We start from the raw sequence: 25,270 nt of genomic DNA, 5'->3' as shown, positions 1-25,270 counted from the left end.
TTATGATGCCATGACAGCAGTTGCCAGGGGGTGAGCTACTTGGGTTAAAGACCCAAATCCCAACTGGTTGAAGCTCCCAAATGGAGACTCTAATGTAAAGCACACTCACCAGGAGGATGCCACAATTGCACCCGGGCCAGTCCAAAATTGTTCAAAGAGCCTGTCCGAGACAGTCCAGGTTGGACAACCCCTTTTATGAACAATTTCGGACTGGCCCAGGAAGGTTGGAACAGATCATTGTCAAAGAAAGGTCATCTTAAACATGAGGCTGCTTGCACTATGTGAAAGCACCAAAGAAATTATGCAGCTATGCTAAGGGGGGGGTGAGTGAGCAAAGAAGAGGCAGTGAGTGAAGCAAGGAGGGAGTGGGTAAGGGTGGGAGGAGGGAAAGTGTTTGTGGGCATGCATGTATGTATGTCTGTGTGTGAGTACGTATGTTAAGCACAGTATGTGATCATGTATGTGTAAGTGGGTGTGAGAATGGATGCATGTGAGCATGGATGTGTGTTTAAGCATGGATGCGTATGAGCAAGCACGGATATATATGTGTGTGTGTAGGCATGTATGTGCATGTGTAAGGTGTGTGAGCTGGATGTGTATATGTGTGAGCACAGATGTGTATGTGTGTGTGTCACATTGCCGGCGGGTCTGTCCAGGGGGCTCCGCTGCTGCTGTCCGGCCGTCTCGCGTCCCGCTCCCTCGGGTGGGGGCATCCTCGATGGTGCCCGCCGTCGGGTCCACCGGCGATGCTCGCCGCCGGGGATCGCCCTCTTCGCCGTCCTCGGCCGTCCTGGCGTCTGTCTCTCCTGCCGGGGGTCTGCGGCGGGGGTCCTGGAGAGGTTCTTCTGCCGTCCTCGGTGTGCTGGAGGTGCGCACACGTGCGTATGCCACGCTAGGGGGTGGGTCCTCCCGCTTTTTATCTGATTGGCTGATTATTGGCTGCAGCTGTTTGGCCCCAAATTTAAACCCCCTGCTCACTCTAATCTGAGCCCTTGTGTGGTACATACGTTATCACTGTCTTAGTGTGTTATATTCTGATTTACTGGTTTCCTGACTCCTGCTTTGTTCCTGACTACTCTCTGATCGCTTTTTGACTTTGGATTGCTTTTTGGACTTTGCTTGTTTGCTGCCTGCCTCGACCTTGGACGGGACCCGTCTCTCGTCGGATCGTTACAGTGTGAGCATGGATGTGTATGTGTGTTTGTGAGTACAGATGTGTATGTGTGTGTGAGCATGGATGTGTATGTGCAAGCACGGATATATATGTGTGTAGGCATATATGTGCATGTGTAAGGTGTGTGAGCATGGATGTGTATGTGTGTGAGCGGGCATGGATGAGTATATGTAAGGGTGTGTGAGCATGATGTGTATGTACAAGTGAGTAGAGATAAAGGGAAATGGAAGAGATTATGGCAAAGGGGAGGGTCAAAGAGAAGAATAGATAAATATAAATGGAACAGATCAATGGGGGTAACAGGAAAAAGGAGAGATGGGCAGAAAGGGAAGCGATAATGAGAGAGATGAGAGATCATAACACAGTGGAAAAATTATGAGAAACGGGAAAGAGTGCTTTTGAAAGTGTTTGTATATTAGAGTAAGCAAGTGTGTGCATGCAACATAAGTGTAAGCCAGGATGTTTACGTAAAGGGAAAGTGTGTATGCATGTATTGGCAGGCATTTGTAAGAATGGAGTACAGTATATGTGTGTATTTTAACAGTCTATACATGTTTTGGGCCTAAAGGGTATGGAATGAATAAAGGGTGTGCCAGAGCCAGACTAATAGGATACCTGAATGAAGACCTAAAACTCTGTGAGGAAACCACAGAGGGTGCAACTTGGGGGCCGAGTAAATCTTCTGGATGCAATCTGAGCAAGTCCTATGGGTGCAATCTCAGTGCTGGGGCAAATTCTGTGGGTGCAATCTGGGTGATAAGGCAAGTTCTCATGTGCATATTATATAGTAAAAATGGTATAGCTAAAGAAGGTAGACTTATTGCATATTTCACAGAAGTTGCTGGAAATAAAGAATTCAGAATTTTCTTAACTTTTTCTAATATATATATATATATATATATAGATATAGATATAGATATATATGGGGGTTTTTGCATTAGAATCATCATGTAGTATGTCATAATGATATGTTTGGCTTGGGGATATCTTGCACTAAAACTGCATGGAAAATTGGGTAGTGTATCCTAAGTATAGCATACACAGGAACATAAAATACATGGTGGAAAATAAAAAAAAAAAAAGCGGCCTATAGCTAAAGTAATAAATATCTAAGGATTTAATAGCCAAAAAACTGGAACACGTGTCTGTAGGAGGAAGCTATCACCTAAGGGCATATACTGACATTTCCAATTTATAAGGTTGCAGGTATAATGTAACATGTATAGCATTATTTTGATATAGGATTAGAAGAAATACAAAAGGGTTGATTTAATGCCCATATGATGTTCACATGGTATCATTCATTTCTTGCAACTGCTTTAATCAAGTTTCACAAGAAAAATAATTTGCTTTAAAATCACCCTTATTGTATTGTTTTATTAGTTGTAATAAATATCTAGACTAGCTACTTTGGCTTTTATGTACCTGCTGTCAACAAGAAATCCTGCAGCTTATAGTTAACGACGACTATGTCTTTCTGCCTATAATTTTATTTATTTATAATTTTACAAAATTTCCTATAAACTGTTCAATACTTTTTTAATCACTCTGTGTATAAGCTCATTTGGGATTTATTCACTAAACTGTGAGAGGCTGCAGTAAAACTTTTTAAAGGGCAAGTATTGTTAACATGATGAATCCCACTGAAACACACCCACACAGTAAAATTTAGTGGTTAAAACCCAGAGAGAAAGTGGGTTTCGCTAGATTAAAACTTAAATAAATTACCAGGTTTTCTGTTTAATGTTAAAACTCATGACTAGTGTGACAACAACAAAAAAAAAAACTAGAAAATGCTGATTTGACATCTATATAAAGCTGAAATCTTTATAATAACAATAATAATAATAATAATAATAATAATAATAATACATTTCTCTTAGGGTTTTTCTATTTTACTGCAGTGTATTGCGGAATTTGGGGAGGAAATGCGTGCTGAATGTATAACAGGTAATACATCCCAGCTCTTCATTTATAAATTAATCATGCTCATGACTAATGAGGGCATGTAATTAAATTCTCTAATAAGCCCCCTACTATTTTTGAAAAGCTTAATATTCCATTGCGATTATTTGAATGGAATTGAGGAGAGCATGCATTATTTCGCTGTCAAGACAGAGGTGCCCCTACCCTCTTTCAATTATTTAACATGCAGTGGTAATGTGCGACTATACAGACGCATTTATGCCACAGCGTAATGAAATCCGATATTGGCGTTATATATATTCAAATATATTTATGCATGCTAACAAATTAAACAATTCAAACTGTTTTTACAACAGATTGGGGAAAATAAGTTGGCTTTCCTTCAATTGCCCATAAATATATTCTTGACCTTAACTATAAGTACAAAAGACAGAGTATACAAGCTTTTCTGGCTAATGCAGCCATCAAGTCTGAATATCGCTTGCTTTAATTTCCAAGAGTATGCGATTTGCTGTCATTATCTGGGATATGGAAGTGGGATGCACCGGCATCTACACGATACACATACCGCTTAAAAGCTACGGAAAATAGCTGCAGGAAAAAAAAGAAAGACATTTCTCATGTCAACTCATCAGTTATAGAAGTGTCATCCTAATGACTGAGCAGGAGCAGGGTAGCATTGGCATTATCCCCATTTATCTTGTTTTTTTTTCCTGCAAAAAGGTGTATCTGTATCCCGATGCACTCTGTCTCCTGCTGTCGCCATGATGTGTGCCCACAATGACAGTAGACCGGATAGTCAGAACGCTACCTATCTGTCATTTTCATCTACTGAAAGGCACCTTGACTGTAGTTATGGACTACAGAAAAAAAAAAAACAAGCATTGTGTGATGTAAAATGCACAGTTTTTAACATTATTATTGTTAGCACGTAGATAAATGTTCAGCTATCAGACACGATTATCTTCAAATACATTTCAGATTTAATTATGAAATGAAATGAGTAAATGGAATTTAGGTAACCGGTGAGAGCAGGTGCATAAAGCCCATTATCCTGATAGTGTTGCATGCTGTGCTTGCTTTCACTTAAAACAGAAATAACTAATTGGAAATCTGGTTAGATCCTTGTTTTGTTTTAAATATATTTCAATATTTTTTTTTTTTTCACATGAAAATAAAATATTCCGTCACAGGGATGATTCTACTTGACAGGAACCATGGAAACGTTATAAACAGTACTGTGACATTTACCTCCGATCATTGTACTGACACATATTGCACCAAATTATCATTATCCTGATTGACCGCTAATAGCAGTTATTAGGTGATACTTATTTATGCTTTGTTCTGATAAATGCATAAGTATTGGTGAGAAGTACAACGTGGATAATATATTGTTATACGTTACTACTGACAGATGTACCACCAGAATAATTAATACCACTGAAACTAGTTTAGGATAGAATATTCTGGAAATATATTTATATTTATATACTATTTTTCACAAGGTATTATCAGAAGCCCCATTTATAACTTACGGAGTAAAGGTAAAGGCAAAGAGCAGTATAATAAGCTGTTCTTGTTCTGTTATAAACTAATATTAAATATAAATTATAATACTTTATAAATAGTGTGTGTAACTACCGGTAAAACCAAACTTCACCCAAACCTTGAGACAGGGTAAGGTATACCAAGATTTTTCATGGTATTCATTAACGTAAACTTGACTACAACCCTCAATAGGATGAACAGATAAACTAATTTTATGCTGGTTCAGACCTTAAGATTAAGGTAGGCCTAACTGAATGGCATCACCAAATACCCACCTGATCTGCTCCAAAATACTGTGATATGTATCCTTGCTTGGTGGGACTGTTTGGAGCACTAGGGTGTCCCTTTGACATACCCTCCTAATATAGACACCTGTGTTGGGGGGCATGAAAACCGGTTTGGAGGGGTGGGCGAGTTCTGGAAGTGAGAGTAGTTAGAGGGTGGGCTCAGCCAGCTGTATAGGAAAAGCAGCTTTGTGGCACTCAGTGGCAGCATTTCACAAGCTGGACATGTGGGAGCTCCAGTGGAGGTCTGTGTTACACCAGACCTCCATTGATTGTGGAGCTCCCTGGTCCAGCCAGAGGTGATCAAAGGATCTCCCTAACTGATCCATGATCCCCACTGTCCACAAGCACAGGACAGAAAGGCAGCTACCTGTCCCATGTGTCCACAAATCCTGATTGTCTTAAATACAGGACTATTGGGAAGTATACTTAACTCCAAGCCTTAGGGGCTGCATAGAGCACATTTTTGAGGACCAGGAGAGTGACTATATATATATAACCAGGTAAGCCTGGAATAAATTACTATTTCTTTGAATATCAGTGTGTATCCATCTTAGCTAGAGTATACCAGCAGGCTTATGCAGAATAAAAGGGCAATAAATACATAGAGATGAGCACATGGCTGGGAGAACAGGGGACACAAATTCCAATGATCTGAATAGTGTGCAGTTAGTAAAGATAATGACAATGTTCTAGATGTGTTATAGTTACGAGAGATGTGAATAGGTTACACTGAATATGTGTTTGAATTTGTATATGTGTCTTCTTGCTAATCCTGTCTTTATTTTCTCATCCATGCACACAGATGCAAATCCCCAAATCAAAAGATTCATTTGTGATACTTACAATTGTAAGAAAAAAATATCATCAATTATTTTAACATCTGCTGATTATGAATAAAGATGAGATTATCTGTATCGTTGGCATAATTGCAGTACATGAGATTTCTATACTTCCCTTACAAGTTAATAACTTTCATTTCACATAATACTCCTTTTTTTTTTATTCCCTTTTATAATTTGTATTTTATTTGTTTCTGTGCTCTTAGGCTTCTGTCTAATAACATGTTATCGTCTCTCATTTAAACCTGTAGAAGTTAAATATGTTCTGGGTGTTAGATCACGGTTCCAAATAAAAGGAGACTTGCGTATGCCAGACAGTTTAGCATCTGTTTTTTTTTTTTTGTTTTTTTTTACTGGCTTAGCGGTCTTTGAGAAAATAATGCAGAGTCTGCAGAAGGCCAGAACCATTTTTGACATTGTCGTCACTAGATCATATTTGCTGAGTTCTTCACAAAATGGAACATAGAATAACTCACAAACTATAATAACCTTGGAACCAAGTGTGAACATTTTGAAACTATATGCTGTTTTTATTAAAGCATCTTTGGGTAATCACCATGGAAACCAATGGAATCATCTCACTGATTGCTTTATATTAAGCACTTTATACCAGCATTGCTATTTATACATACTGCATGATCCTATATATCTTTAAAATAATGTATTTGCAGAACTTCAGTAGGGCTGACTATATAATACTATACTAGATAGATAGATAGATAGATAGATAGATAGATAGATAGATAGATAGATAGATAGATAGATAGATAGATTTTTTTTTCCTGGAGGGGGCTCCTTGTAACAGGGCCCCAGTTGACCTTGATCCTCCCCTGCTTCAGACCACAACTAGACTTCTCCTCTTTCATTTCTCTTCGGTCTAGTGTCTAAAGCAAGAGTTAGCTAGAGAGTTTGTAGAAGAGTTGTGTTTTAGCTGCTTGATTCCTCTACATTATCAGGAGCGAGCCCTAACCCCCTTTACAATGCACAGTCAAATCAGTGAAGGTCTTGAAAATATACTTACACATAGATGTGTGCATTATACAGGGCCATCTCAAACCATCTTGCTAGACAAACTTGCTGGTGATGGCCCTTTATAATGAATAGTGCATACCTCCCAACTTCTACGCCTGGCAAATTGGGATGCTAGGGGCAGAGTTTAGGAGGTCGAGTGTCACTCAAACCGGCAGCAGTTTCTCGAATCTCGCTGTCCTGCAAAATGTTCCTGACAACTCCCCCTTTACTGAATAAACCCCACTGTCATTACTTTTCTAAGAGGAAAAAAGAGGAAAAGACTTAGTACATAGATCACAGAAGATTGCACAAGATAAGAATTGTTAGAAACGTGTTAAGTGATACATACAGCTTATGCATCATTTATTAATGCAAAATATAAATAGTAGCACATTAAGCTTTAAAAGACAATTTATAATTCTTAATAATTAAGTTACTTCCTTTGAGAATTAAAAAAATATAAAAGACGTTTTATAGTCTGTCAAAATCATGCATCCGTTATCGCAAGACTACGATATTACATTTTCAGCAATTTTATTAATATAATAGTGTCACGGGTTATAAATAAAGTGACAGAAGCAGAAGGAAGAGCAAAAGTAAAAGCATTCGGTAAGAAAAAAAAAGAATCTGGTTTGCGAGGCATCAACACAATTGTATGTTTTATATTCAGAATAGCTTAGATGCTAAATGAAAAGCACAGTATTTATAAGTTACAAAATTCAAAACAATTTAACACAATGGCAACCCAAGCACGTCACAGAAAAACACACAGTTGAAGACCAATGAGGTGTCATGGTGGCATGTCAAGGAAAAAACATACAGTAAAGGACCGATGACATCATGGGGCTAAAAGAGCTTAGAAAGCGATTGCTTTCTTCATTTAAACAGTGTTGCTACAAAGCATCGAGACAGTCAGCAACACTGTAGGGCCCTATGTTATCGCATTATAAAATGTAGGGCCCTATGTTATCGCTCTATGGAGCGATCACAGTCGCTCTGTTGAAGGACCCCAAGTCTTTTAATATGGTGGCAACCTTCTCCTGGCAGAAGCTTCAGTAGTGATCAATGATTGCTACCGTCACTCAGTGGGTATTGCTGAATCGGCAACATCCAATCAGGAACGTCCAATGATGTTCCTTGGCATATTCATGCATAGGCAGGGATCTTGCACAGCAGCATTATTTTTGCTGTCTGTGCATTTTTTTTCTAGGGTTCTTCTTAATGTGATTTATTTTTTATTTATTCATTAATTAAATTATTATATTTTTAATTAAATACATTGCAACTACATTATATATATATACTCAGTTTGAGTGAAATGTATTATTTATAAGTTAAATAAATACAATTAAAAAAATAATTACATTTAATTAATCAATTAAAATATGAAATTATTTTCAGGTGCGCGTTTCAGGTTTTCGACTTGGAATTTTGACATTTTTTCATCCTGTTCGCATTTCTCACATGGGGCCTCTAAAAAAAATAACCAAAAGGTTTACCTTTGGCAAATTTTAGCAAAGATTGGTGGTAAAATGACTTCATAAAAAGTGTCAAAATTCCCCAAGTTGAAAAAAATGATTCAGGGATTCTTGACAGATATCAGTGTTATAATGTCACAATCTCTTGGCTTGAAAGAAAATCAAGAAATTTATATTTTGAAATAGCAATATGCTACTTGTAGTTATGTCCCTATAACTTGCAATAAAAAAGCAAAACATAAAACAAATATTATAATCCGTTTAGCAGTTTTTTTCATTAGCTTTTTTAGATGAGTAAAATATTTTTCAAATAGGAGTCAATTTTTATCATACATTATTATTTTCTTTAAGAAATTAGATGATATGATCAAAAAAATGGTACCTAAGAAATCCCTTGTTTTCCTGAAAAAAAAACCAATATATAATTTGTGTGGGTACAGTTAAACACAAACATTGCAGAAATGTTAACACAGCCAATGTCCTGGTATGTTTAAAGCCCTCAAGGCCTGGAGTTGAGCCCCACCGAATTAGAGGACATCTATGTGGCCAAAGGCTTATTTACCACAGCATTAAGATGATGTGCTTAAATAAAGAGACAATAGAGGAGGGAGGGGGTCATTGCTATTTTAAAGTGAGTGAATTTCATCTATGTCTTCTGGCATAAAACTCTCACAATGTTCTCAAGTTTATGTGCTCTATCCAACACAGAACCCCAGGGTATGGTGTCATATCAAGCATCCTCTGCATCTTGTGACTACACTTATAAACACAATATAGAGGTTTGTTAGTAAGGAGACACATACTTTACTCTCAGGATTTGTGCCTCCCGGCAAAAAAGACTAGAAATGTAGGCAATTAGGCAATATATCTTTTAATTACTGATAAAAAAATAAAACCTCTGCCTGGGCCCTAAGGAACATTTAGTCAGCAATTGTTCATTCATTCGCAAGAAATGTGATGGGTAATAAATAATTAACAGTGGCTATAGTCACTACCTAGAACCACCTTGAGGACTAGGGACTTCAGGGCTCCCTGTACCAACAAAAGCTTCAAAACCTTGAACCCTGATGTTTATTCAAACTTGTAATATCCCTACCAGGGCTCTAATAAGATTCTGTACTATACAAAATCAGTCTTACGTCATTCTTTTTCATAGCGAATGAATTATGTAACCGGGCTGTGAGAACACTAACCAACTGTATAGATGCAATAGAAAGTTAAGTGATTTCTGAAATCCCTAATGCCTACATTAGCATAATTATTCACAACCTGCTTGTGCATTTTTATGAGGTAGGACTGACATTTATAATCATTGCAGATTCCGTACAAAGGTTAATATTTTTTCTTTATCGATTGTGGAGGCTTGTTAAATAGCTAATTACAAACCCGAGGGTGAACTTTTACAGAAACTGAAAAGTAAACATTTTGAGAGAGCCGTAAAAAATTTAAAACATTGACTGAATTTGTAATGAACAGAAAATTAAGGCAATATTTTGCACCGTGCAGTATCTACAATTTCAAGCTTATTAGACTTCAAACTGGAATATTAAAAAAATATAACATTTTAAATTAGTCAGCCATACTGTAACCATGGAGTGATAAAATGTTTCTGGTCGGGTGTAAACATAAAAATAGTTTTCAATGCAAATTCAGAATTTTTCGATTCACCAATTTTGCAATATCTTAAATACTAAATACAGATTCCATTACAAAAGTATCCTCATTTATATGGATAGCGTACCAATGATGTGTTGCCCCACTGAATTATGAGTAGGGGGGGGAAAAGGTGTTTTCCCCCCCAAAGCATTTTTTATAGAGATATGTTTGGATCAAGGAGCCAGCCAAAAAATATAAGAGCCAGTTTTTCTCCCAATCATGTTTTTATTTTGATTCATTTAAGTTTAACCATTAACTGATATAATGAGGGAAACCTTAAAAGAAGCAGTGATTTGTTTAAAAATATTATGTAATATAAAATATTATGCTTTTGCTGTGAAAATATAATATCCATCAGGACACCCAAAATGAACAGCAATGTGACATATTTAATATTCTTAACTCCTTGTACTGTTAAATATTGGATGTGTGATCACATTCATTATAAATTAATAATGACACATCAGATATTCTCCCCTGAGCCAAACAGAATGTTGGGAACAGTATCTAAAGGGTCAAATATATTGGTGCATTCTAAAAACTACTTTGGGGCATTAAACCCTCCGGTGCCCGGCATTTAAATAGTGAATGAGCAGACATTGGCAGAAAACAGGATTTCACAGGAAAAAAAAGTTACGTATTTGCCACCACTTTGCCCAGATTCTGTAAAGACCGTAAAATGGGGACCTTCCAACCGGATCTCCACAAATTAATCTAGTGTCATCCCATATAATAAAGATCAAGAACCATTTATAAAATATTATCAGTACTGAGAACACTGACAGCAGCATGAATCTTTATATAAAAATCTCCAATATGAGCCACACACATGATAAATGCCAGCAAGCGACCTCAGATCACACGGAAATGAATTTTCCAGAGTGCCACAGTACCAACAAAATGAGATTTTAATCTGCTCTGCAAATAGTGGGTTAATAAACTGGCAGGATTAACCCCTTCTGTGTCAAATCTGATATGCCCGTGTGTAAACAGTGAGGTAGGGGTCCCAGATGGACTTTGCCTGAACTTTGCAGTAAATTGCCCTCTTGCCCTCTGTTGCTCCTGTTATCGTTCTGCCTGATGCCATGCTGTCCTGGCTGGGGGTCGTCGGCTACTCTCAGTGTGGTTCCTCTGCTGATTTCCCTCCTAGTTCGACTAAGACATACAATAAGGAACATTTCAAATGCAATGTTGTACTTCATAATTACTTACAGCATGAAGTAGAACATATCAGCAGATGCTACAGGGACATAGAGAATATTGTTACATACACTAACCCTCCCCTTACTTCCTCGGACCTCTCTGCATGGCATGTAAGCTGTCCACTGCTGGCTCTCTGCGGGCGCCTGCCTGAGCTTCCCCTATAGCCAAGCCCTAGGGGGACACTGAGGTAGGTGCAGCACTCGATTTTGAGAGCAGCTGAAAGCCCAAAAGCTGGGGGAGGCAAGCCGCAGCCAAGCAAACCTCCTAGGCGCCAGGATTTTGAGTCGCCAGGGATTTGTCGAGCCCTCAGATATGCTATTTTTTGCCCTCCAAAAGATTGGGCAGATAGTTAAATGTCTCAAAATACCACTACATTTGTACAGCTTATTGCAATGCCCATAAGGACTAGGGACGGAGAAGAGACATTGTTTGCATCTTTTCATTTATAGTGGACCTACCATACTCTTTACCACCTACATGCCTTGTGGCTAACCCTTCCCCCATTAACAACCAGTCCATAGCCTTTCTAAAGTTTTTGCTGGAGTACAGGGAAAAATGGGCAGACTAGATGCTCTGAATGTTTTTCCCAACAAATCCTATGCTTCTGATGACATGGGCTATATAAATGACCATGTTCGATACTAAACACAACAGACATGTATTACACAATGTTTCAGATACCTCGTAAGTCCCAGGTCCAGGGGTGTCTTCCTTTGGCTCCTTAAAACGTTCTTCTTTTGGAACAGATAAAGCAACTTGAGTGACCAGTTTCATCACTGGGTTATAGGCACCTGGTCCTACAAAGTAAGTGAATTGCATTTAGACACTGAAGATATAGTTATATAGCTCGAGATATCCTTCATACCTATCCCCAAAGCATTGGTAAGAGCACCGGTAGACCATACCTCCCATGGTTGGCTGGCTGGTCAAGGTGAATATGGCATGTTTGAACTTTCATTTATTACACCATGAACATTTGTTTTTTGCACATATATCATGTTTCAAACCTAACATTTATTTATGTGATCAAGACTGGGGCATAATGTGTCAATCAATGTGTTTCAGCCTGTACGCAACCTAGTACATTGTAAGATGCTACAGAGTACAGACCCTGTCGCTATTTGATAAATTATAATAATAAACAAAATAATTGGCTAATTAATAAAAAAGAAAAAAAAAACAATAGCATATGCCATCTATAAACTTTGGACGAGTATACATCATTTCCATATTAAGAAGCAGAGCTATTGTCTGCACTGCAATCGTAGAATCATCTTTTTTCTTCTTTTACAATGCAGTAATTGCAAATGAGAAGAGCAAATGAGCAAGACAGTATTGGAATCAGCTTATGAATACGAAACAAATGAGTTGATAATCTAGTCTGTGTACACTTTTCAAAACAATTATAAAGCATGGGGACACGGAAATCTATTAGCTGTAAGAATTAATGAATGTGTTGCTCTTTGTTACCACGTTGTATGTAAAAAAAAAAAAGACTTGTTGATGATGCAGTCAAATTTCAAAGTGCAGAGTGAAGAATTTTATTTATCAAGCATAAAATCTCCATTCTCTGAATATCAGTAATATGTTATGATTATTTTATACTTACCTATTCGGAAACAACTGACCAACATCAAAATGGTTAAGGAAAAATATGCAACGTAAGGGATGACAAACCATCAATGCCAACTTTCCTGTGATGCTTTTTTTAATATATGTTTGCTACATTAAAACCACATAAAGGGGCATGAGAACAACTCAACCAATAACAGACAATTTAACTCCCTGCACTACAGTACATGCCTGCTTTGGAGCATCATTTATATTATTACAGATAAAAACTCCACTGACAGTGGCGGAACTACCGGGGTCGCAGGGGTCGCGACTGCGACCAGGCCCTGGAGTTTTGCCAGTCAGGGGGCCCCAAGGGGTGTTAAGCGGTTGCTGAAAACGACCGCTTGTCACCTCTTGGGCCCCCCTGACTGACAGAAATCCAGGACTCCTCTGCTCCCCGCCGCTGCCGCTGCCACCGCCGCCTGCCTCAGCGCTGCCCAGAGTGCAGTGTTGGGAGCGTGAGGCGTTTGTCTCGGGTGCCGGCGCTTCACCAGAGACAAATGCCTCACGTTCCCAACACAGGAGTTGACGGTAAGTGACCTACAAAGGGGGGTAGGGAGGGATTGGGTAGATCGTGAGAAGGGGGGGAGGGAGGGAGAGGGTAGATCGTGAGAAGGGGGGGAGGGAGAGGGTAGATAGTGAGAAGAGGGGGTAGGGAGGGAGAGGGGAGATAGTGAGAAAGGGATAGATGGGTTGGGGGGAGGCCTTAACAGATTCTCACACCGGGGCCCTGAAGTTTCTAGTTACGCCCCTGTCCACTGACATTTCTTATCATCAGTCCAAAACAGAATGCAAAATTGGCTTTCACGGGGCTTTGCCAGTGGCATGCAGTTAGTATCTCTGATGGCACAAGTAAGCAAGGAGATCAATGTGTGGGTTCACCTTTATTACACTAGGGGTATACACCAAGAGATCCCCAAAGGAAGAAACTTCTTACAAAGACGCATGAGAACTCAAAAACCGAACAGACCGCAACGTAATATTGCGCCCTACAGTGTGTCCCCACCTGAGAGCATCTTTTGCTGACTTGTGCCCCTACAGAGGAAAAATGCAAAACAAATTTCTTCTGTACAAGGATCTCTTGTGTGACTATGTAACTATGATCATAGCACAACTATAAAAATAAAACTGCCCAAGCCTCCCAGGGGGGAAAACGTGTAAGAAAACAATCCTGACTGTATGTATTCTGTATCTCAGCATCTGGACATACTCATAGTAGCCACCTTAACACACCATGATTTTTATGACCCCAGTGCCAGTGCTTTTTGAGAAGTGTTCATTTTCTAGTTCTACATTTGCACGGCGTAGCTACCTGCTTTGTAAGGTCAGAAAGTATGCGTTCCGTTTATGAATATTTCAGTGGTGACGGGAACCTTTGTGATACGAATTGGCATCAAAGCCAACTAGATGTGCGGCATGAGCCAAACTTCTGCATACATATCAGTTGCATTAGTGGAACCTTTTTGTGCTGTAGTCTTTGCAATACCTTTTATCCTCTTGAGTATTGCGCACAGATCAGCAATAAAGTCAATTTGAAAAATGTTAAAGTGCATTAGTATAGCTCATATTATGCAAATATTAAGTGCTGCTTTCATCCTTTCTTTAATTCAGCATGAGATTGTCAATATAAATTAGGCATTGCTTTTTCTTGGACATATTTCTGGACAAGGTCGAGTTACGCTTGTCTCTGGTTTATGTGTGTGTTCCATAGATTTTTTTTTCCCCCTGGATTGTAAAATATTCATTAAGTAGAAAACATTAAATGTAACACGACCTGTTTATTTAAACACAGAAAAGAAAAATAGCTATTTTTTAAAACTTCACTTATGTAAAAGCAATATGTTTATTTTCTAAAACTCCAGATTTTTAATCACAGGTCAGTGAAGAATGAAAGTTATAATTCCAAATCAAACATATCTGCCTGTATCATAAAGTGTACGAAATGGGAAAATCAAAAGCAAGTGCTTCCTGTAATTATATTTTTTTTTCCACCCGGTGCTGGCTCATTCTCTATGAAATGTCAGCCAATGCTACAGGGCAAGAAATGTAAGGAAGTGAAAAATGTGAATAATTTAAAAAGAAATCACATGTTTTAGTAAACTAAAATGGTACAAATGAATACATGATAAAGACAAAAGGGGTAATATTAGATTATAGTTAATTTATGTATACATTTTAGAGTGGGTTTTATAAGGCACTCTATAGTAAGCTGAGTGTTTAATGTTTTTTTCACATAAGTTTTTTGTGTGGCATTTTGTGGCATCATCATACTTGGGAACTCTCCAGGTTTCACATTTCCATTAATTCCAGCCAGTGGGATTGTGTTTGATCAACGGCCTACCCACTTACCAATACCAGCCCATTTAAGACTACCGGGGGCTATACTCTGTGCATATACCTTGTGCATGGCTAGCTCTGCTTCCATAAAGATGAAGAGCTTCAGGTAGTCTACCCTGTGATGTTCCCAGGTATGGTCATCATAGCTGCCCTGAGGGATACAACACTTTTTTTTTTACACTTTTGGGGTTTATTTACTAAAGTGAGAGTTGATAGGAGGGTTCACAGTAAAGTTGCAGATTCAGCTCAACAACATCATGTTTTAGGTGTAGGGCCAAAACGTTGTCACTTAAACGATGAAATAAACAGCACTACGACAAAGAGTGTTGAGTGACATCTTTATTCGTTAAATAAATTTGTATCCCACCCGACTAATTATTTCATTACAAAATCATTTCTGTGTCATTTCATGTATCCTCTGTTCACCTCTAAATCAGGACACATGCGCAGTACCACTCCTTTTGTTATCATACATGTGACTGGCAGATACTACTGCCATTGACCAGAATCTGAGCTCTACTGAGCATCTGCAAGAAGCATACAGAGTTATGCCCCTTACATAGAGGCAGTTTGTGGAGGAATGAAATGAGTCTTATTCACTCGCTTCAATAAATAAATAAATACCTCCAACGATGGAAAATACACTACAGTATACATGAATGGGGACTTCTGATAAGTTAAATATATCTACTGTTTGCCAGTAAAGCGGGTTGTGTACATGTAAATTTTACAGAGTCAATATTAAGCATTTTAAATAACACAGATATTCAAAACAGGCCCTGGCTCCATTCTAGAGCAAATGAAGACGTGAGAAACTTTCTGTCTTATTACAAATTCACACTCAGACAATTAAACATAATTATTGTCGATCAATTGGCTCTCACAAGTGAAAGGAATGTTTTGTGGTTCATATAAAAAGCCCTTCGCACTACATTTATTTTGGTGACTATAATTTACACTGCTACAAAATAATTCCCTCTAACCCACTTGAAAGCCTTTTTTGATTTAAGCAAATTTTCATTTATAGGAAAGGATTTTTCCCCCCATTTTTAATTGTTCTCTCCAAGTTTGTTTAACAAGTACAGATAATTGCAGATGTTGATTAATGATTCATAGATTTTATTATGGGTAAAAAATGCTAGCAGAAGCTTCCGCTCCACTTGTTTCTCTATTTCTGGTTGCCTAGCAATGCTTATTAAGCAATACAATGGCAAGCATTTTAATTGTGAATATCAAGGCTGACTAGTAATACATCATTAACCAAATTTCTGTCAAACGTTACATTACACTAAAACAACCTATGCTAGTAAAAGAGGTAATAAAGACCTAGTCGTTAAATGATAAAAAAAAAACTGTTGCTGTTATAAGAAGAAAATGACATGCTTTTGATCGTAAAATAATAATACACTACTCAGGATGCTCGTAGTAGTAATTAAAGTGTATAATTTCAATCAATGGTTATATGTTGAAGATGGGGACTGCCTTGACCAAATGGAAACAGCTGGCATGTACAGGCATGGCCAAAAGTTTGCTGCTTCAGTGTTCTTAGATATTTTTCTCACTTATTTACGTTAAGTTTATGAAAATATTTGCAATGTTGACCTCTCTTTTTTAAGACCTCTGCAATCTGTCCTGGCATGCTGTCAATTAACTTCTGGGCCACATACTGACTGATGGCAGCCTATTCTTGCATAATCAATGCTTTGAGTTTGTCAGAATTTGTGGGTTTTTGTTTGTCCACCTGCCTCTTGACGATTGACCACAAGTTCTCAATGGGATTAAGGTCTGGGCAGTTTCCGGGCCATGGACATAAAATTTTGATGTTTCGTTCCCCGAGCCACTTAGTTATCACTTTTCCCTTATGGCAAGGATGTGTTGGTACCATTCTTTATTCATGGTTGTGTTCTTGGGCAAAATTGTGAATAAGCACACTCCCTTGGCTGAGAAGCAACTCCACACATGAATGATCTCAGGATGCTTTACTGTTGTCATGACACAGGACTGATGCTAGCGCTCACATTGTCTTCTACGGATAAGTTTTTTTCCGGATGCCCTCAACTGTCCGTGATGTTTTTCCTGGTGAAAAGTGGCTTCTTTGCTTCCCTTCCAAACACTAGGCCATCCTCCAATAGTCTTCACCACACTGTGCGTGGAGATGCACTCACACCTGTCTGGCACTTATTGAACTTTCTTGGGTGCCCTGTCGCATCCTTCACAACAATTGAACCTCTCTCTCCTTGAAGTTCTTGATGATCTGATAAATGGTTGATTTGGGTGCAATCTTACTAGCAGCAATATCCTTGCCTGTGAACAGGGGAGGGCTGGCAGCCTAAGGCCTGGGGGGCAAGTCAAGTGAAGTGGCTCCGCCCCCTCGCACTCACCTTTCACCCCTCACACTGCTCCCATCACTATGCGGCCATCAGACTGCTGTAAAACTTATCTAAACGGCCGCTGGGTGCTGATGCCACCGGCCGGAGCTACTTTAATCCTTTTTTTATTTATTTAATACGCCGGATCGGCTTGCCATATTAAAAATAAATAAATAAAGTATTAAAGTAGCGCCGGCCGGCAGCATCAGGACCCAGTGGCCGCTTAGATTCGATTTCCAACAATCTGATGGCCGCATAGTGATGGGAGCAGCGTGAGGGGTGAAAGGTGAGTGCGAGGGGGCGGAGCTTTCACCCCTCACGCTGCTCCCATCACTTGGCGGCCATTGCATACGGCCGCTGGGTGCTGATGCCGCCGGCCGGCGCTGCTTTAATACTTTTTTTTTCATTTAATAGCCGATCCGGCTTGCCATATTAAATTTTAAAACAAAAGTATTAAAGTAACGCCGGCCGGCGGCATCAGCACCCAGCGGCCGTTTAGATTAGATTTTTCCAGGTGTTTATATGCAACCCCTGTGTGAGTTCAGTTGTGTCTGGTAAGTCAAGTTAACCCTTAACTCTACTGACCACTTAACTTGGGTTAATAAACCCAACCGAAAAGCAAAGTGAGTTAAAACCAAAATTCTCCTGTCAACCATCCTTTTAGTGAACCAACCCCTATGTTAGCTACTAGAATTCTTACACATTTAAGGTCACCACATTTTTTTGTTTTATGAAATATTTTAGAAAACTAATAAAATATATAAATGTTTTTGCTATTTTTTCCATTTCTTAAAATAGCTAATTCAATAATTCTATTTTATAACCTTAACATGAGACTGGTCCTCTGCCGCACTTTAAAGGTTCAAATGCAAATTAAGTTCCCAGCATGGGACATTTACATATATATTTATATGCCATCTTTTTTTAATATTCAAGTAATCTGCCTTTATTATTTTAAATGTCACATTTCTCTCTGTGCCAGGGGTTCATGCAACAAAAAAATATTAAATGTTCTGATGTTGGACCTCAATGGATTGAATGTGTAATGGTCTGAAGGAAGGCTCTGGTGTCATTGTGATTAATGTATGGTAGTATCATAGTGTGCATTTGTTCCTGTGATCTATACAGTAAAATGATTTTCTACCCCTCTGTCCAGTATAGCTTTCATGTCTGTAAAGAGAATTCTGGTTTGCATGCATCAAAAATCTGCTTTGATGGAGTAGTCAGGCATTAATAGCTTAATCAAAAATCTTTGCCTTAGCACTCTTTTTTTTTATTTAACCCTCTGCTAACCAAAAGGTTGAACAGACCCACCAAGCCCCTTTCTTTATCAAGTATGGTGGATAGAATTAGATTTCTTGTTTACCCGCTTAGATGTCCTACTTTAATACTTAATTCAAATGGAATGCCTTTCTTCTCTTTCTTCTAGTTAACATTATTCGTTTTAGAACCCCAACCCTGCAATATCTACCAAAAGAACAAATGAATGAACAAACGTGTTTGCAATAAATCAAGGTCAAAATAGGCAGACATGAGCCAGAGTTGACATTTCCTACCACTATGATCCCAAAGTCCTCACAGAGCACTTTTTTTTTAGATTATCTATTGTAATCTTGTAATCTTGTATTGGATTCAACTCCAATGGCGCATAGTCATGTAATAAGCAATAACTCCTCAAATTTGCATATACATGTAACAAACATAACTTTACATTTCCTAAAAGGACTATCTTCAATTCAAAATCCCCAACTAAGAAGATCCTGTCTGGACTGCAATGGGAGCACGTTCCTGTCACTGATTGGCTTCTTGGAGAATAGTCAGACCATGGAGGAGGGGGCTGCTGTTGCAGCATTTCCGTTTCATTCCGTTAAAGTACACACAGAGTACTTTATTATGTATTTGTCTATAGTGGAGGTGTCAGGAACCTTAAACTATCCCTTTAATTGATTTCTGTGCTATTTTCCAGTAATGTTTCAAAAAAATCTTTATAACAAACAATATGACATTTTTTTTTATTGTACACCTTGTTACAATGTATTGATATAATGTATAAGACAAGGCTTTCACCTTGGATTGTACTGTATTGATACATGGTTTAGGTGAGGTTGTTTCAATTGATGTCCTTGTAGCATTTTAGCAGTAATGGCCTCAATTTAGTGCTAAACAGGTCATTGAATTGTAATCCATATATTTTTCACCTCCGTTAAATACAATAAAGGTTATGAATACTTATTAAATCACGTTTTTTGATTTTGTGAATTTAAAGGTGCTTGGATTTGTGTGTTTTATTTGTGTAAAAGGTAAACTGAGCATTTGCAAAGAGTAATTTATATAGATTTTATTGACTGTCTCTTGAAGCAATTGAAGAGCAATTTTTGGGATCATAGTAGATGTGTGTGTGCTGTACCTCACTTGTTTGAGTTCAATGAAAAAATGTAATGTATTCCATGTATATGTTTCAATGGAGGCAATACGATGTGGGAATGTGTGTCCAAGTGTTAATGCATTCTATTTAAAACTATATTATGTAATAAAAATTCGGACAGACACTGAGAGAAACCTGTGATAGATGCTAATGGGTTATACACCTTTACTTTCTATAGTACATATCTTCAGGGGACTGCCTGCTGATTTCAGGGTAGGGAAAATATACTTCAAATTACAGGGAAGAGAAAGCCAGACAGTCTATAAGACTAAGATTGATTTGATTACCTGTAATACTGCAAGGCTTTGGAACTGGTTTTGGGGCTTCATCAATGTTTATCCCACTACATAGTAACGCTATGTATGTAGAAGCAGAGGTGTAAAAAAGTAGGCCCTTGTAATAGTGAGTTAAGAAGTGACATACTATGCCTGGTGTCCTTATCTGCATGTCTCTGCCTAGAACCTTTAGACATGCCCAGACATAAGTGTGTTTTCATTTTCCTTCCATATCCTGTACAAAGGATTTTTGTTTTTCACCAAAAGCTTAGTGAATCTGTTAATAAACAGAGTAGACATAACTTGCTATAGTAAGAAACCTAACTAAAAACATTTTATTATTCAAAATGTCCTAGGGCGGCCATGTGATAAGAATAGACAAACTTCTAGTCACGGGCGCTGATGCTGTCTGAGATTCCTGTTCACCTGAGGCACCGCAGTTAGCATTTGAACTGAAAGTGCAGTTTACTAATTAAACAGTCTGCTAACCCCAATCAGGGTTAGGCAGCAAGCTGAGACTGACGGCTCTGCTTGATTTCCTAGTTTAATTCTCTTTTTATACCTTGCTGTGAGACCAGAAACCTGACTGCCGTAGCACTAGCAAGTGAAGAGAAAACAAGATGGTGGGAGAGATTTTTCATGCTGTGTACCAGATCCAGCTGGCTGTCACTTCCATTTATAGGAATTAACCGCGTTGAAAACGTAACAGTATGAGTTTTAACGGCAATACATAGTTTCCCTGTTTTGTGTTAGATCATGAGCAATTTGTTGCAGCGCTGAAATCTAACAAAGACAAAGAGGTTGGTTTCAATAATCTAACCCATTACAGTGTACAACATCTATGTGCACAAGTGAAATTTTGAACTTTTTTTAAAGCCTTGTGAATTCTGTCATATATTAAAATCAGTTTTTTTTAACACATATTTGAATTAGGTATATTCTAGGATAAATGTGATATGGGTCACCTCTTTTCATTGTTGTATTTGGCAACATACACCTGTCTCCCACTCCCCACCCCGTAAAGGCTGTCTGGGTCTAATTCGGCTCCTATATGCAGCTATCTCTGCCCATTCACAAAGGCACTTCCAGAGGAGAGAGAAGGTTCAAAGGTATGGTGCTATGGTATATAAGGTAATCTTTGAGTCAGGCAAAAGGGACAGCTCCCCATATATTAAGAAATCCATAGGAGTCTACAGCAACTGGCCTTTGAAAGCAACTTAACTGAAGAGAGTGAAATGTGCCGATGAACGTAGGGGGGAAATAGAGTACTGCAGACACCCACAGCCTTTATCCTGCTTGCTCCTATACTCATGGAAGTGATTACAAATTTCATTAAGAACACTATTGTTAGCAAGGCTGGCACCACCAACCAAGAACCAGCCCTTCTCTCCAGATCAATGTAACGGCACAAGAAAGACACTTCTATCTACAAAACGCATCAACTCTTGACACCATGAGATCAAAACTTCATAGCATGAGGTTGCTGATCCGCTGGCCACAAATCCAGTAAGCTTAATGTGTAATAAATAACATCGCCATTCCCATTCCAAAGGCAGCAAAGACATGTTATATATATTTATAAAATGTGCAAAAATGCTAATCCTAACGTTTTAATTTGACATTAATATTTAACCTTTTGGTTCAGTTGCTCTTCATTCTGGTCATGAAATGAATATATACGCAAAGACCCACAAGACCTACAAAGACTGAAGTGTTTACATTTGAAAACAACATGATTGCAATTCATAGCTACTGATCACTGCTGATCCCCTTTTATTTAGCAGTGTCCATGAAACAAGAAAACAGATTACACCTGTGCTTCGGCAAATACTAAAATCTATTTATATGCAAATAAGCTATCCATTATTACTGGTATGAGAGGAGACTTAAACTGAAAATGAGAAATAAATTATTGCCGGAAACCATTAACAAATTCCATTTCTAAACATAACGTTTTACAACCCCACATTCTTGTACATGTTTCTTTTAGTTTAAAGGCAAAATGGTGACTCCTACACAAAAGTAATTTCAAGAGTAACATTTTGTGATATCCTATTTGGCTTAGTGTGTTTTGTCAGAAAATACGTAATTATAAAATTACAAGGCCTTTAATGAGGGATTGCTAGGTAGGCATAACAACGCAATGTTCAATGATAGTCAAGTACAGCTATACAGCAACATAACAAAAATCCTACCCATGATGTCACAGATATATGCTATAAATGTAACTCCCAAATTAACATGATAAATCACCCAGCTTTTGAAGCCTACCAAAGTACCCCAAATAAGCAACCAACGTGAGTGTTACTCACTGGTACTAAATAAAATATTCCAGTTAATAATAGCGATCACCATCACAAGGAAGTTAGATAACCTTGAACCTTGTTATAATGAGAGACTCCTTTAACTGGCTGCAAGTTCAGGAAGGAAGTGACTAAACAAAAAATACCTATTCTAGGGCATATATTCTCACTCTCATGCTCTCTAAATGTTTCCCTACGTTCTCTGCCAAGCACTTCTGCTTCTGCATCTTCTACCTTCTCCCTCTCCTATCTTCAAGAACGTCACCACAAGTGTCTCCATATTGCCCTCAGATGGCGCTTGGAGGATCAGGGGGGTGTTTGACGGAAGTTCCCACCTGGTTATGTCTCAACAATGATAGCAGATTGATGATTGAAGAAAGAAGAGAAGGTAAAAAAAAATGCGGAAGAGTAAGTGGTCAGCAGAGAAGGTAGGCAAACGTTTAAAGAGCATAAGTTAACAAGAATGAGAGTGTGAATGAATGTGGACCCAAACATTTTAGACAAAAATAGTTTTCGTCCGATTCTTGTGTGTGTGGGGGGTTATTTATCGGTAAATTTGCAATTTACAAATTCGACCAAGTTTGCCGAATGTATCACATGTATAACAGAATGTTATCATTCTTACTTCTGTTTAGTAGCCAAGACCCCTTTCACAATTTTTGCCTGTATGTATGGTATGTTTGATTGTCACACAAAGCAGGTATTGATAGATCTAGATTGTAAGCTTGTTTGAGCAGTGCCCTCCTCACCTGTTGTTTCTGTAACTAGTTATATACTACTTGTTATGTCCTGTCTAACCATTGTACAGAGCTACGGAATACGATGGCTTTTATATAAAGCAAAACTTAATAATAATTTGCTACAGAACAAAAATAAGCTTTTTTTTTTCAAAAAAAGTCTCTGTTGCCTTTTACCAAGCTTCTATAAGTCATGTCAGCTTATAGTTAATACAGCATCTGCGATTATAAGTGGAGATAATTCATTTGACAAGGTATGCAGCTAAAGCCACTTATTAACTGCCATAATAAGTTACTTAAAAAAGAGATGTTTAAACATCACATCAGTGCAAGAAAATATAGCATATCCATAATATAATATATAATAAAGATGAATCATTGTTATGCTTAGGCTAATGTATACTGCCATTTTTCTGACCTGCAAACCTGTTGCATTTGATTATCAACACAAAAACAGATTTTTTTTCTTAAATAATTCAAACGTTGGAAGAAGGAGGAAAACATAACCTTCTTTAGCAATGTCCCTCTGCCAATTTTCAGTTTTCTTTCCTTTTCCTGGCGGGTTTTTTTTCCCCACCAATTTCCAGCCCTCGCATAACAGCAGAAATGTTTTGATTAAAAAGCACTTCTGAGCACTGAACGAAGAGCACTTTCTGCTTCCAAATGAAGAATAGAGCTGGAAGATAAGTGGTTATCAAAACTGCTGGAATTAAATTATTTATTTATTTTGTATTTTTCACTATAACTGGTAGCACCACAGCAAATATATTTTTCTAATAACATTTTAAATGTGCTACTGTCAGATGCCTAGAGATACAGTATAGAAAAACAAGGCTAATTATCAAGAAATGATGTCCTTGTCATCTATCTTAACACAGTGATCAAAACCCTGCGAGGATATTTTATTTTTATTTTTTTACTTTATTTACATAAACCACCACTCTCAATGCTGTTACATTTAGAAAAATATCAATTGTAGATAACATTTAACAGATTGCATTGTTGCATTATGAATGGTTACCTCAATATATGCTACAAATTCCCAAGTTCAACTAGGCTAGGCTCCTCGACTAAACCCCAGGTAAGTTGGAAGTTATTCGCCCTGAGACACCTAACAACTAGTTGAGCCCCAAGACAAGAGAATAGGGACTTTGATGATCCCAACAGTGTGGAGGTTCAGGTATGGGCAGGCATATATCGGCACTAAGAATAATACACAAAGCACAGAGAAATAGCCACATATCTGTTACAGTCGAATTGCTGGCCAGGTGACAACATGTGCCAGAGGGTAATGCAAAACGGATAGTCAGCCAAAGCCAAGTTCGGTACACTTAGCAGAGATTCACCCAAGCCAAGGTTGGTACACAGAGCAGGTAGTAAGCCAAGCCAAGTACGGTACATAGATCTGAATAATAAGGTAAAAAATGGTAAAAAAAACAACCCAGGAGCTAAAGTATAACCTTTAGGAATAAAATCTCAACACAGGACCACACTACAGTCCTCCTGCATAGCAGTTCCGGATTTTCATATCCACATCTGTTCCACCCCTTGCTCCAGCACGTGTTGAGACGCTGTTACCGGTACGCCTCCAGCCTTTTCTACACAACAAGACTGCGCATCAGGCAGTCATCGGGTAAGTGAAAGCCGCCTGGAGATCTTGCACCGTCTGGCAGCAGCATGATGGTAGCGGGACCCAGCAGCGCAACGGTCCCTTTAAGTACACTTCTTAGTAGATTTTTATCAGCAGGGGAAAAAAGTCTGCATTACAAAACATTCATGTTAATCTATACAACAAAAGGCATTGAAAAAACCTTTTATATCCTCATTCAGTTCTACATTTGGTGAATAAAAAAAATGTTAACCACCTCCGCATGTCATTTTCAGTGCTATATTAATATATGCTGGAAACATTATATTTTTGTGTTTAGAAAAAGCACCATGGAATACTGTATATCTTATTTTCTTTCAAACATTGGTTCATTTCGATTTGTATTAAATAAAATGCTGCTACTTAGATCCAAGAACTATTATAAAAAAGAAGCAATGGTCTGGAAAAGTGTCTCTGTAATGAAAGAAGGAGTATTT

At 38.2% G+C, this 25,270-nt stretch overlaps 1 protein-coding gene across 1 annotated transcript in view; it reads right to left on the bottom strand.

The window, feature by feature from the left end:
• The window catches only part of STPG2 (sperm tail PG-rich repeat containing 2), a 388,217-nt gene that overhangs the window by 245,529 nt on the left and 117,418 nt on the right, over positions 1-25,270 (bottom strand). Inside the window, exon 13 of the mRNA XM_053461576.1 lies at positions 11,807-11,922. Within this exon, the coding sequence (XP_053317551.1) occupies positions 11,807-11,922 (116 nt within the window). The remainder of the gene's footprint in view (positions 1-11,806; positions 11,923-25,270) is intronic.

This window comes from Spea bombifrons, chromosome 1 (assembly GCF_027358695.1).
Source record: "Spea bombifrons isolate aSpeBom1 chromosome 1, aSpeBom1.2.pri, whole genome shotgun sequence".
NCBI classification, from domain to species: Eukaryota; Metazoa; Chordata; class Amphibia; order Anura; family Pelobatidae; genus Spea; species Spea bombifrons.
Note: the sequence above shows the minus strand (reverse complement) of the source record. Positions and strands in the feature narration are given on the sequence as shown.